Source organism: Mytilus californianus, unplaced genomic scaffold (genome assembly GCF_021869535.1).
Source record: "Mytilus californianus isolate M0D057914Y unplaced genomic scaffold, xbMytCali1.0.p SCAF_11, whole genome shotgun sequence".
Taxonomy (NCBI): domain Eukaryota; kingdom Metazoa; phylum Mollusca; class Bivalvia; order Mytilida; family Mytilidae; genus Mytilus; species Mytilus californianus.
The window spans coordinates 2398416-2414456 of NW_026262593.1; the positions used below are offsets into that span (position 1 = coordinate 2398416).

Sequence of the window (16041 nt, forward strand, 5' to 3'; positions counted from 1 at the left end):
TTAACCTACAAATCTAGTACACATGTAGGAGTTTTATAAATATAAAAGGGTATCATTATACAATTATATATCTAAATTATTCATAAACAAAAATATTTTATATGATCTTTGAATGTCAAGTTAGTCATGAAATGTCTAAAATAGACCAGGAAATATAGAAAATTATACAATTTTAAATTAGTGTTATTACATGCTTTAGAAATTTACTGTACTGCATATTGTATGTCATTGGTAAGCTATTGAATTAATGAATTTTTAAATTTTCTTTTCTCTGTAACTTTTGTAATCCTGAACCCTTCAAAGACCAGATACATTTTAATAATTTCTCTGTCTGTCTGTCCATTTATCATATGGCTCACTGTTTTTAAAGCATAACGAAAGCCACCTCAGCCCAGTCTGGACTTGAAGCTTTAGGTTTAGCAAAATTATATAACTTTATGAACTGCAAAAGTCAAAATAGACAACTAAAATATGAAAAAATATTATCTGTGAAAAAGTTAATGAATATTTATTACTATGTAAATTTCTGTAATTGACAATATTACTTTATATAGAGAAAATTTGTACATGCACAGTGATCATTGCTAGTAAAAATTTATTTCCTTAAAAATGCTGTCGTCAAAACCAGAAGTAGTAACAATCCGTTTTCAGATGATTGAAACTGATAATGATGGAAATAGATCTATATTGAATCTTATAAAACTGATTCTTGATGAAAATAACATAATGAAAGATATCTCCTTTTTATCCTGAAGATGTTCATATATCTGTCTCAATCCCACATAATGGCCTTGGAAAGGACAATTTGATATAAACAATCTCCAACCTCATAATGGCCTTGGAAAGGATGTTATTTGATATTTTATATTATTTTGCTTTACTATGGTTAATGGAATAAACCCCTTTTTCTCACTGGTAATGGCTTGAAGGCAAAATAAAACTTCTTTGGAATGTGCATGTAGTATAAATAAGCTTTTAAAATTTGGAGCATGTCGGAAAAAAACATGTCTTCTGGTGAATATGACTATGGTCACAAGTTTCTGTTGCAGATCTGATTTAGACAAAGAAAATATTCTACAGCAAAAAGATTCTCAAAACATTTAACAAAAGTAGCATTTGTTACCTCATATTTTATTCATTAATAATACAATTATGGTCTTCATAAAAAGTTAATATCCAAAATTATTAAATATTGAAAAGGCTATTTCCCTCAGCCCTATAGACCTCCAGAAAGTAACCTTTTAAGATTTTACAATTTTGCCTATTAACATTTTGATGACGGTCATAATTTAAGGGCAGTTTTGTTTGTTTGTTTGTTTGTTTTTTTTTTTAAATCATTCATGATCACTAACGAGGGAGATTGATTCATTTTCATTTTTTAACAGCATCTCAGTTGGCAACCATGTCATTAGCTGTTAAGAATTTTCTTTTCTTTCAATAACATCATGCCAGTTGGCAACCATGTCATTAGCTATTAAGAATTTTCTTTTCTTTCAATAACATCATGCCAGTTGGCAATCATGTCCTAAGCTGTTAAGAATTTTCATTCAAAAACAACATGTGAGTTGGCAACAATGTCATTTGCTGTTAAGAATTTTTTTTCAATAACAGCATCTGAGTAGGCAGCAACCATGTCATTAGCTGTTAAGAATTTTCATTCTATAACAGCCTGTGAATCGACTACTATGTCATTAGCTGTTAATAATTTTCATTCTATATAACAACATGTGAGTTGACAGCTATGTCATAATATCTTGATTAGTAATTTTATGTAGGTAGTTAAATTCTTCCAGATGATAACAAAATACTTACCTATAGATAAGAGGGAACATTAAAGTAATTGTGTCTTTTGAAATTGAAGATTTTTACAGAAAATTCTGTAATCATAAAGTTTAATAAGGATTGGTTATTATTGAAACTGTGTAATTAACAATAAGAAGGGTTGTCTCTTAAACATACATATCAAGTCATGCACACATAAATTAAACATATAAAGCAAGAGTTCTTATCAGTATATAAACATGCAACACAAAAGTTCTTTAAAGCATCTTAAAAGTTAAAACATACACTGAAACATGCACTTATGAGATAAAAACTCAAAAGCAAAAATAAAATGGTTTGTACATAAAAAGCACATAGAGATTAGTTAAAACATTATTCAAAGTGTTGGATTTTGAAAATCTTGAAGTTTTGATTTCAGACAATTATAGTGTGTAAATTTTAATAATTTAAGCTCTCCATTACATTTTTACCTGAAATAGAGTTCTGGAAATCTATGGCAATAATTAACTGATATAAATTTTACACTGGTGGACCCTATGATGTGTTTGCATAATTTAGCCTGCACTATGGGAAACATTATTTTACAATGTTAAAAGGAGAAAATTGAGAATGAGAGGAAAAAACTGTCATTCAAATTCAGATTGAAACTGCTTTAATAACTTTTTTTTTACATTTAGAAAGCACAAAAAGATCAAAATATGATAATGTTATAGTCATGTTTAAAGATACATTAAAAACATTTGATGATTCAAATTACTTAACACTGTTTGGCGATAATTTCTCTAACTTTACACTGTTTGGCGATAATTTCTCTAACAAGCTGCTAATTAATTAATAGTTGTTTATGACTTAAGGTTGATATTTGAATGGAAAAGTAAAATAAGATTTAAATAGAAGTCATTGAATTTGGGGTACTGTATAGTCCATGGCATCAACAATTAACTTAAGTTTGTGATTAAGTCAGTTTAAGGGGATTCCCACATATGATAGGTCAATGATATTTGGTATGCAGTTGTATTAACATTCACACATCTCATTTCCATGGTGATTATTTGGCTCCGCCTTTCAGTTATGTTGGCATTGACTTTGAAACTTTTGTATAGTTTACATGTTAAAGTGAACTTAGAATTTAACATTTGCTATACTATACTATTAAAATTACACACAGATGAGACATATCTCTGTGTCAACAGTTTATTTAACATTAATTATAAAGTATTGAAACTTGCATTAAAGCAGAGTGTTCATTCTTAATTTACTTGGCAATATAGAACTAAATGCATATCAAACAATTAAGTGTGAATTAAAAGAGATTTGTTGGTTATAAATATCGATGAGGTAGCAAGCAAACAACGAAAATACTGTAAATTTCGAAATTGTTGTGGGGATTTAATGATGGACATATTTGTGAATTTATTAATAAAAAGCACACAAAAATTTATGAATTAACCGAGTACCCACTAGAGGGCAACTTGCAGTCTTCTACAATTAGTTTTTATTTCAAAGATGTAATGATACTTGTATACACAAAATATGTTTTGAAAAGGCCATGTGAATGCAGCCATTAGTTTTATCCTTTGCACATGGGAGGACAACTACTGGCCTGCACAAAAGAAGAGATTCATAATGAACACCGAAGTACGTTGAAAGCATAATTGACCAGAATAATTGTGTACCCACCTGCTTTGATATAAAGTTGGCATAATAATATTCTAATTAAGGGGATAATAATGCTGCTACTATAGTTGCAGTAAACATTAGCGCTAATTTAGTCTTGGTTTCTCTGTCGTTTAATTGATTTGTATGTAGGTGTAATTGACATAGATGGTAGACACATCCCCGATATGCATCTTTAGGTTTTATCAATATTGCCTGGTATAGAGACTGTTCGGTTCTACTATGATCGGTAAGAATCATTTTGATCAAATATGCTATATTGAATATAAAGTTTTGATTTCAATAATTTGTCTGAAAATGTTTTCATGATTTTTAAAAATCCATATTTTGTTTGAACTTGCATTATTTAAATATAAGATTTTAGAATTGATTTTTTTCTGAAATTATTTTCATGATTTGTTCTTCAAACAACTATTTTTTTAATATATCAAATATTTAGAAGTGTTTAATTACATATAGACTTTGATATAAATGTGTATAAAATCATCTGCTGTCAGTGTGTCCCAATTCTAATTGTCATTTCGGGGCCTTTTATAGCTGACTGTGTGGTATGGGCTTTGCTCATTGTTGAAGGCCGTACGGTGACCTATAGTTGTTAATTTCTGTGTCATTTGGTCTCTTGTGGAGAGTTGTCTCATTGGCAATCATACCACATCTTCTTTTTTATATAATGTGATTTCAAGAATACAGTAAACATTGTGTGTCCAGATGCACATATGTGTCTAATTTAATTTAAGAGACTATATATATAGATATACCAAATTTTAAACAAAAGATTGAAATTGTATTAGGTTTTTGGATTTACAAATATTTTGGCCTCAAGCATCTTTATATATAAGGATGGGCTGTTTTCTGCTGTTTGGTCGGGTTGTTGTCTCTCTGAAATATTCCATGTTTCCATTCTCAATTCTATTATGTGTATTAATCAAAATATACATTTGGTTTAATGTTACTGAGCTTGTGTTGTGACATCATCTACATTTTCTGGGGTCCTCGGTGGCCGAGTGGTCTACTGTTTCATTAGTTGTCAACACTGATATTGTGAAGTCGAGTTCCATCAGACTTTACCTACCAAAGGTTTGTAATTCTCTCCAAGCATTCCGGCCTCCTCCACCAATAAAAACTGCACTCCAGGAAATAGCTAACAGTGCTGAAAGTGGCGTTAAACACCAATCAATACATTTTCTGCTGACATCATTTGTTTTCAGATAAACTTCAAATTACTTGCTGAAAACTGAACATGGTGTTTGAATTAATTTGAGAAAGTTATGTTATTGAAATGGATAAAGTATGATTTTGAAATGGATAAAGTATGATTTTGAAATGGATAAAGTATGATTTTGAAATGGATAAAGAAAGATTTTGAAATGGATAAAGAATGATTTTGAAATGGATAAAGAATGATTTTGAAATGGATAAAGTATGATTTTGAAATGGATAAAGAAAGATTTTGAAATGGATAAAGAATGATTTTGAAATGGATAAAGAATGATTTTGAAATGGATAAAGAATGATTTTGAAATGGATAAAGAAAGATTTTGAAATGGATAAAGAATGATTTTGAAATGGATAAAGAATGATTTTGAAATGGATAAAGAATGATTTTGAAATGGATAAAGTATGATTTTGAAATGGATAAAGAAAGATTTTGAAATGGATAAAGAATGATTTTGAAATGGATAAAGAAAGATTTTGAAATGGATAAAGAATGATTTTGAAATGGATAAAGAAAGATTTTGAAATGGATAAAGAATGATTTTGAAATGCACAGTATAGTGTTATGTAACTACACTTGTATTTTATCAAAAAAAATCACATTTTTGAGCTCTGTAATTCAATTCAGTAGAAAAAAAAATTGTGATTTTTAGATAAAAATTTTATTGTTTACAATTTGTTCGGTCAATCTGAATTTGATTTCTTGTATTCAGTTGCTTACCTTACGAGTATCTGACAACACTCTCGATAAACTGTTTGTAATGAGGGCTTTATTTTAATCTTTGTGGTCACACACCTTTAAAAATGTGGATACGGAAGTTGAATTGGTTGACAAAATAATTATCAGAATAAAAACTAGAACAAGATCCTTGTAATACAAATGGTCAAATCAGATTGTTGAATGGTCATAAGGTTTGTAATGTAAATGGTCAAATCAGCTTGTTGAATGGTCATTAGGTTTGTAATGACAAATGGTCAAATCAGCTTGTTGAAGGGTCATAAGGTTTGTAATGACAAATGGTCAAATCAGCTTGTTGAATGGTCATAAGGTATTCATGATAATAATTACACACACACAAATATCTGAATTAGAACAAAACAGACCTAACAGTAAACAAACAGACCTCACAGTAAACAAACAGACCTCACAGTAAACTAACAGAACTCACAGTAAATAAAACAGACCTCACAGCAAACAAGCAGACCTCACAATAAACAAAACAGACCTCACAGTAAACAAAACAGACCTCACAGTAAAATATCAAGATGAAGGACAACAATAAAAGTGTTGTGATTTTAGATATATAAATTATTTCAAAAGACATTCACCCTGCATTTTTTCAACTTTTGAAAGATGATCATATAACCATAATTGATACCTGCACCTTAATAAAAAAAAACTTGTATGAAATTAATCCTTTGTAAACTGATGGTATAATAAGATAATTTATGGCTGATTGTCCCTGTGATCATGGAATTAACAAGCCAATGTTAAATGTCAGCCATTAATTGGATGTTGTTTAAATAATGTCCTGTTGGAATTCATATTAGAGGTTACTGGCCGACCTTGGTAGCTGTTTTCATCATTTAATTTCCTTCATTCAGCAAGGTTTGAGATTTTATAAAGCTGTTTTGGCAGGAGAAAGATGTTGTATTAAAGAATGCAATTAAAATAATTTTCAAGTAATAAAAATAGTACCATTGTACATGGACCTCTAGAGTCTACATGTTGTTCTTTTTCATGCCTTGCAGTAGAGGGCATTGTTTTCCAATCTGCTTTATCAGTTTGTTTGTCAGTCCTGAAGCAGGTTAACATTTCTGGTTAAGATAGTTAACCATGACATTGCGGTCACATCAACTTGAAATTTAGTACACAAAAAAATTGTTCATTATGATGTTAACTTATTAAAATATAGGGCCAAATTAGGGCATTAAGAGATCATCATCATGACTCATGAGGGGTTGGATTTTTTTTTTTGTGTCTTGAAGTTGCTATAACCAAGTGTCTTCTTTTATTTAGTATAAAAGCTTTCATGCACAGAGATTCTGACACATTTTTGTCAGGGTACAGGGAGTTAACTCTTTAAGAATCAGCTGAACGTTTTAATCACAAATCATTAGTAAAGAGAAATCAATCTTCTCAATGATCAAAATTAGTGTTTGTCAAAATGCTATATAGCCAATGAAATTATTCCTGTAAATTGTATGGTTCAAATTTCTTAGAAATTTTTATATTTTTCTCAATAAGTCAAAGTTAATATTTTGTCCAAATTCTATGAAAATCAATCTAGCCAAAACTATGTTAGTCAAAGTGTTGGGTACCAGTACCTTTTTTTGGAACATTTATTGCTGATATTACATTTCCATCAGACATTAAAAAAAACATTCCAAAATGACATTGACCTTGAGATAAAGAATCATAAATACTGATTATATAACTTCTTGAGTAGTAGTATCAAGGTCATCAAATCCTGTCTTTATTATATATAAGCTCTTTATACTTATTCTGGTGAGAGGTTCAATAGAATTGGCTATTATATCTTAAAATCAGTAGCACTTTTTGTCAAATTGATCCTTACATAGATACTGAATTGTGTATGAATTTCAAGTGATCTTTCTTGCAAGATGTCTATACATCACATTTAATGACAAGGAGAAAAAGTCTAGATCACTATACGGTAACAGCACTCCTAGAGATTTATTCTGTTGGAAAGAGCGACCTTCACCTTAATTGAATGACTGTCAGGCCGATACTGGGGCCTTTTAGCTCATGGAAAGTGCTCCCAGAGGCAGATTTAAGAGGAGGGGAGGGGGTAGGGGCAGGATGCCCAGGCACCTCCTTATGGAGCTACATTTATGGTTTATGCAGACTTTTTATCCGTTCCACTCCAAACATTGTCTAGTTTTGGGGCCCACAGCCCCCCCCTTTTCAAAATCCTGGATCTGCATCTGGCTTTCTTGTCTTTAATTGATAGACCAACAGACCCATACCATTGGCCTATCGGCTGATGGAAAGTGCCCCCTTGTATTTAATTGATAGACCGATGATGGGGCCATTTGACTCCTCTAAAGAACTTAAATGTCTTTACTTGTTTTTTTAGGTACTTTGAACAATGATTATGTTATTGATAAATTCAAACATAAACTTTCTATGTATCCCTTTACATTTATTGTCTCCCTTTGACAGAGTCAAAAAACAAGACAAAGGTATGCTGTTTCTCCCGGGTCGGGGTAGGTGGCGGTGTCAACAATGTATTAGTTTGTGATTTTAAGGTCAGCAGAGGTTATGTTTGTATGTTTTATGCTATGCCCAATCAAAATAAAGTTCTCTATGTCTATGTCTAATGAAAAGGCTCTGTGTTAATAGTTTATGAAAAAGGAGGTGTTATTTTTTGCTTGTTGAGAAAAACTCCCCATATAGTTCTCTCTGTAATTATTATTTTATTATAATTATTTGTTTTTCTGTGAGAACTGTTAAATTATATTGACAGTTTATTTTGTTTTACACTGTCATGGAATAGAAGTTCCTTCATAATATAAATTCCAAATGGAAACAATATTCTGGAATATTATTTCCACTGTAATAAATATTACAGTAAATGTTCCTAACGGAATAAATGGTATAGAATATTTGTTCTAACAGGAACAGATATTATGACATTGTTTATAACAAAGTTTCCAGTGGAACTTCTGTTAGGCGGAACAAATATACATTGACAACACAATACAACTTCCCTGGAATGTTAAAGGATTGAGGATTCATTAGAATGTTGGAAGTGATTATCTTAGGAGAGTAATTATACAATATGAAGAGATATACAGATATAGAGATATACAGATCTGGACAGTATTTCTTAGTTGTTGTTACTATACTATTTTATAATAAATATATGTAAGAGTCAAATCTGTGTCTAGCCTCTAATTTGTGTCATTTCCTCTGATCAGTGAGTGTGTCACTTGACATCGAGGCTGGACATAGTTTTATGTCTTGCATATATAAAAGGTAAGCACCTCTGTCTGAACATGCAAGCTGCCTATTATCTTTTGCAGTTCTAAATTGTTTTTCGAGAGATGACTTAAAAATCAAATCTGTGTTTATAGACAATTTTGAGGGTGGAAATTACTTTGACATTAATGAGTTAATCTATTATACTGGAGAATTTAGTCAAGATGTCTCAATTTCAGATTCCCTTAGAATTTAATTGTGTCATCTTTTACAGTTGTAGGTTTAAAAAAAGTAGATAAATATTGGTTTACTCAGCCAGGAAAGAAACACTCATGAAACAATATAATCACAGTTACACATTATTACATTGTGTTATTTATTGAGTGGAGATTTCCTAGTGGATAAATAAAGCAAAATAGTAACGTTTTAATCTGTATATTGTTTGTAAAATTCATGATAATAAACTTGATTTATTATCGTTAAAGCAAAATGTATGTTTCCCTGTCTAAATGGTTTAAACAAGAATTGCACTGCATATTCAACTGGTCCCTTTGTCATTTTCTCCTAAAAGAGGGACTAAAGATACCAGAGGGACAGTCAAACTCATAGATCGAAAACAAACTGACAACGCCATGACCAAAAATAAAAAGACAATCAGACAAATAATAGTACAGATGACAGAACATAAAAAACTTAAGACTAAGCAACACGAACCCCACCAAAAACTGGGTGTGATCTCAGGTGCTCCGGAAGGGTAAGCAGATCCTGCTCCACATGTGGCACCCGTCGTGTTGCTTATGCTAAATGAGGTTATACATTAAATGAAGATCTTAGTTTAATTGCTTTTGTATTGTTATTCCTAAATAAACAGGAATTCCTGCAGATTTCATTTATTATTATTATTGCAGCTTGTAAACTCATGTGCTGAATTTGAATAAATTTTAAATTATGAAAATAAGGAAGTTATCTAAATGTTCATTTCCTTTTCAGATGTGATACTGCTCTGAGCTTAAGAAGTTACAAGTAAGTCTATTTTTTTTTCTTTTATAGATGTTTGTTCATCCCTCCTTTTCAGTGAAATAAATTTTAGATTTTAGATTTTAGATTTTAGATTTTAGATAGTTTGATCTCTATTTGTTTACATCTAATTGCTATAACAGATGAAGCAAGAACATATAGCCTGACCATAAATACCTAGCTAACAAACGGATATTTTTTTGTTTTGTGTTTTTGACACATTTTACGGATCCTTGGGCATTTGTAAACAATGAGGAGCGTCAGGTAGCTAATATGCAGAGAATATTAAAAATGCCTTGGAGTTAATATGAGATGAATGATCAGAAAGGTTTATATATATATATAAGTTAGGTCCTTTTATTATGTCTCCTAACTCCAGATCGATTCCATAATGGTCTGTTACAAGGTTTGTGGACATGTATTTAGTGTGATTTGAGTGAAAGAGTAATAAGATTGGATTAGAACTATAAACTTGCCAAATATTTTTTTTCTAGAATTATTCATTAAAAGGTTTGTTACTATAATGTTATTTTACAAGAAATAATCCGGAAGTTATATGTTTCTTCTTATAAATATTGTTGGTTTGAAATCGAGTTGTGGCATGACATAGCATTTTTATAATAATTTCTACATTGGCAAAAGCCTTCTGTAAGTCTGGTCATGATTTTTAGTGTACTGGTACTCTTGGAATTATAAATAATAATGGTTATTTTTACAGAGTTCATTGGCCTTTCATTCACAAGCCTAAACAAAAGTTATTTATCAAGCTTTTAACCAAGTTATTACTTTAGCTCCAACAGTTTCCATGTAATAATTTGTGGACCTTTCAACCCATGCTTTTTTAAATTTTGATATGCTGTATGGATTACAAAATGGAGGTCAAATTTGATATTGAAAATTTCTTATGGTCCTTGATTTTTTTGGGAAATGGCACTTCATGTCATTTCTGTGTATGACTAGAGAATCAACAAATGCTTTTCAAATAGAAATATGACTAAATGCGGAGTTGAAATTTTTGTATTACGATTGTCACTATTTATTAAATAATGGTTCAGGAGTTATGGTTACTGATTGTTTTAACAATGACACTAACGAATGTAAGAAAAACCTGGTTTGTTGTCATTTTGACAGCTCGGCCATCTTATTGAGAGACTATTATTATTCCCAAAATGACACAATACACAGCAGCCTATATACTGTAAATTCAGAAATTATTGCGAGGTTTTTATTATTGCAACAAATGCGACAGAGTTGTAAACGCAATAATTTAAACTCGCATTTTGAAATATTTTATATGAACTAAACAGGATTTTTCTCAAAATCGTAAAAATTAAAATTGCATTTAAGTCTAAAATGACAAAATCGCAATAATAAATGCACGCAATAATTTCTGAATTTACAGTATATATATAGTTTCCCATTCTAAGTTATCAGTCTTTGGCCATTACTTTTTGCTTTCTGTTGACCCTATATATTACAGACTAGAGTATTAAAACATTGCTACTTTCCCAAATTAAATGAATATTAAGGGTTTATCATGAATTTGGGAATGTTTTTGATATAATTTTGAAAGTTTATACATGTTTTTAATCATAATTAGTTGATTGGGGAATTGAGCATGATTTTAAATTTTTCATTGGGAATAAAATTGAGAATGGAAATGGGGAATATGTCAAAGAGACAACAACCCCACCTAAGAGCAGACAACAGCCTTATACAGGGTACTGAGGAACGAAAGATTAATTTATGTATATATATGTCACATAATGTAGACAAAATTCCATATATAATTTTTTTACAACATTACAAAAAGATATATAAATGACGAAGACCCCCTCCCCCCTCCACATTCTTTTTAAATTATTGAACACTTTCATTTTGTATTAGCCATTATCATGGCGTAAATAAGATATATATCTAATATATAACCTTGACTTTTTAAGTGATCATGTGGTCAGTTCTTGTAAGCATAATAATTCCTTCAACATGACTTTTCTCTTTCTCACTTTCCTTAGATAATAAGAAACCATACTTTGTCATATGATTTGTGTGTACAAAGGACTGATTATTTTCCACATATCCTCGTTGTTTGCAAAGAAATGGAGAATAACAAAGTAGCTTATTTCTGACTGCTATGATACAACGTTCATTAGTCAGGAAATGGATCGTTAGATTTGATAATTTTGTATGATTATTGTACTGTTGTTCATTCTCAAGCCTTTGATTTGAATCTCTCAGATTCCTTGACAAATTCTGCTAAATTAAATGTAATACACGATATTTCTAAGGGAACCAAATCAATGATTTCAAGAAAAATTGACAAGCAATTTCTCTGGATGTATTGACCCTTTGAATAATGGTATAATAGCCCTTCTATTGAGCATGGGAAATTGTGAGTAATGACTGGTATCGTATCGCAGAACATGGTTGAAGGCTACAATTTATATATACTAAACACCGTACTGTGTAAAACTATGTGACAACACATCAACAGCTGGGACTATTCTTTATGTTTAAATCAGGCAAATTTTACGAGGCTATATTTCATATTCTGACAAAATCAATGCCATCTTACAAGTCTGTTTTGTTACAATTTAAATGATGATGTAGTAAGACTGAACACAAGGTTGATAATATGATAGTTTGTTATTTTGAAAGCGGATACTGCAGGGAAATGTAATGTTAATTGGATCATATAAACAGTAAAAAAAAAAAGGAAGGATCTATATGCTCACGATCAGTTGGTTTAATATAATTAAGTGTAAAATTGATGGACATTATGTGGATAACATACTGTAATTCAGTGTTAAAGCCAAACGTGCTAATACTATGTACACATATTTATAATCAGTATTAATTGGGATCATTAGCGAAATAAGAACCTATGCTGTGATTGTGATTGTTAAGGCATTCCATGTTATAAGTCAAGGTCAGTTTGTGCAAAATATACAAAAAGAATGATTTGCAATCATAATGCTATGTATATACATATATACATATGTGATTTTTAAGATGAATTTCCACAATAAATCCTTGATTTAGCTAGACAAGTGACTTATACAGAAAACTAAGATGCTAGTAGACTATAGGTTGTGTCTAAGTTTAAGATTAACGCAGTATAAAGATGATGTTAGATAAAAGAACACATCAAAATTAAATGGCAAAAAAATTCACTGAAAATTTATTACAGAATTTCCTTGTTAGACTTCATTTCATTTGAAATCTGTGTTTTCATCAAAGCCGACAACTAAGTCAGGTAAAATACCAATACCAATGACAACAAAAAATGTGGAATCCTGCAGAAGACATTACGGCAATTAATTGAATCGGATAACTATGCAGTGAAGATGAAATTCTTCCAATGATTAAATTGACTAACTGGAATAAAACACATTAGGGATGTGATATAGTCTTGTGTTATGAAAATGTTTTCAAGAAGTAAAAAAGAAAGGTAAGAGATAGATGGTAGTTAGAGCATTGAACTTTAAGCCAGGTGATGTGAGGGGTTACAGGTATAATCGATATATGAAGTTATATTAGAGCATTGAGGGGTTTCAGGCAATCGATATCTCACTTATTTTTATAAAATCAACCCAAGGTCATACTAAAATCCTACCTTTATTATAGTACTAATAACCATGACACTAGTGTTGAATACTCCAACCATTACCTTTAGGGCTCTTTAGGGGGCCTATAGTGAACCATGGATTAGTATATGTTTTGTCAACAAGGGATCTTCAGGTGGGCCATGAACCATGGATTACTATATGTGTTGTCAACAAGGGCTCTTTAGTGGGCCATGAACCATGGATTAGTATATGTTTTGTCAACAAGGGATCTTCAGTGGTCCATGAACCATGGATATAGTATATATGTTGTCAACAAGTGCTATCCATATGTATTGCAAAACCTTTAGATTTTATTTTCTTAGTAATACAAAGTTGGCTGTAAGAGTATTTTCTGATTGCCTAATAAATTTTTAATAGAAATCAAATACTCAAATAGTTGACTTAAATTTAGTGATTACTACAAATGTAACCTCTCTCTTCCTGTCTTTTATGAGGGTCTTGATCAGAGGCGAATTTAGGAGGGCTAGGTGGCCGTCCCCTTTTTCAAAATCCTGGATTTGCACCTTTGTTGGGGGTCCTTCAGTTCTGTATTCCTTAAATTTTGGGAGAATTTTTCTTTATCTTAAAGAAGTAATGCTTATTTTGTAAAATTATGATGTAAACAATTTTGTATTGGATACATTGTTGGTTTCCACCCTCTTGGTTTTGGGATTGTAATTTTTTTTAGATAAATTCTTTACCTTTCATTTATGTGAGTTACAACTATACTGAGCTGATTAAGAAAGATGTATTAAATATATTTTGTGACATTTCAGTATTTTTAGAAATTAAACTGACCTTTTTGATGACAAGTCTTTTCCTCTATTGATCATCGATAACTTGGTTATGTCCGTCACTTTCCTGTTAATTCTTATAAAACCGAGACAGATTGAATTTCTGTAACCAGTCATTCTTAAACAAATTGACACTAAAAGCTTTCAAAGCAATTTCTACTTTATTTTTCATATGGTGATTTTAGATGGTTTAATTTAATTGTTTGAAATTTTTCAAGATGTTGTCATAAGTGGTTTAAAAGTTATGAAACTCCTTAATGACTTATCATTTTATATTATTTTATGAACACTTTATCTATTTTTATTCATGACCTCTTTCAGTTATGTTAATTAGGTTAATTTTTAATTTAGAAATGTAACACATAATTCTTTGAATATTGAAAATACAATGCCAATAACGATAACTTAAGGATGTTCGCTACTCTGTTTCAAAATGACAAGCTTTTTAAAAAACTGTTATAAATTGATAGTATATAAATAACAGAACTAAACAAGCAGAAAAAAATGAAAGTTCTGTCACAGTCCTTGTTTTTGAGATATTATAAGCCATTGAAAACTTGGCGGGAAATAATTTTATCTAGATTTTTCTAACATTTAATATTGGCACCTTTTTACTTTAAAAAACTATAATTATTACTATGAAAAAATAACATTGCAATTACCTAATTAAGGATGCATGGTTAAGGGGGGGTCTGAGTTAGTTTATACTGAAATATCAGAAAAAGTAAACTGAACCTTAGCATACATGGCTAACCCTCCATAGTTGTGTAAGTTCTCATCATACATTTTTATGCCCCACCTAGGGGCATTATGTCTTTGGTCTGTGCGTCCATTCGTTCGTCCGTCCGTCCGTCCGTCTGTCCAGCTTCAGGTTTAAGTTTTTGGTCGAGGTAGTTTTTGATGAAGTTGAAGTCCAATCAACTTGAAACTTAGTACACATGTTCCCTATGATATTATCTTTCTAATTTTAATGCCAAATTTAGGTTTTGACCCCAATTTCACGGTCCACTGAACATAGAAAAAGATAGTGCGATTGGGGCATCAGTGTACTATGGACACATTCTTGTTTATCAATTTTTCAGGATTCAAAATTTATTCCAGATTCAAAAAATTTCTTGTTTACAGTATATATTTATATTATTCTAGAGGGAAATCCCTGTAAATCTTGATTCAACCTTTCCTTATAGTGATTTTGGAACCTAATAGTAGTCTAACATTTCTAAGTGTCAAGGTCATCATGTAATCTGTAAGATCAAATTCGTTGTTTTATCTGGATAGCTTCATTCAGAAGAAATGATTAAAATAGAAGTAAGCTACCTTAGGTATGACGTTACTCTATCCAACCCATTAGGCACCCATTAAACTGAGAAATAATCCAAAGTATGTATGAAGTTAATTCTAATGAATGAGATTTGTATATTTACTAGTTACCTCCCCTTGGGTTTGTTATCTTGTTATAATTCTTGGAAGGTTGATATTTAGATGGATTCTTACAATAATAAACTACAATAATCCTTCCATTCAGGCATTCTATATATTCTGTGTTTCTTTATCAATCTTCATTAAAAGACTTTTGGCTTGTTGTAGGTCTGAAAACATATTAGTTCTGTCGTCAAACAGATTAATTTTGGATTTATTCCAGAAAATTGTATAGAATCTAAGTTGGTCAGAGATGACATAGTGAAAACTTCTGTAATGAATAACTGTAACCTTAATGATTATGAAATTTCTTAGTTGCTGATAAAATGTATGATATTTAAATTGATGTTGAAATAGAATAGAACAGCATAATTGAATTAAAAAAGATATAAGCCAATTGATTATTTTTTTACATAAAAAAAAAAAAAATGTTGGATTGATTCCATATTGATTTTAACTGGAAAATAGTAACAATTAATTATACCAGTATATATATATATATATATATGTAAAAGAGATTCAATTAAAAGAAAAATGTGTCTGAGGACACGAATGCCCCTGCTCAAGCTTCAAACAAACAAAA

The 16041-nt window shown here is 30.6% G+C and overlaps 1 protein-coding gene across 12 annotated transcripts in view; it reads left to right on the plus strand.

Annotated features, from left to right (window-relative positions):
• LOC127719355 (rap1 GTPase-activating protein 1-like) overlaps positions 1 to 16041 on the plus strand; it is a 145316-nt gene that overhangs the window by 60836 nt on the left and 68439 nt on the right. For 11 of the 12 annotated variants that reach the window (XM_052225428.1, XM_052225436.1, XM_052225434.1 and 8 more), the window contains one exon: positions 9611 to 9643. In XM_052225428.1, the coding sequence (XP_052081388.1) occupies positions 9611 to 9643 (33 nt within the window). Of the gene's footprint in view, positions 1 to 9610; positions 9644 to 12682; positions 13089 to 16041 lie in introns of those variants that run through there. The other variant, XM_052225442.1, reaches the window with a different exon arrangement.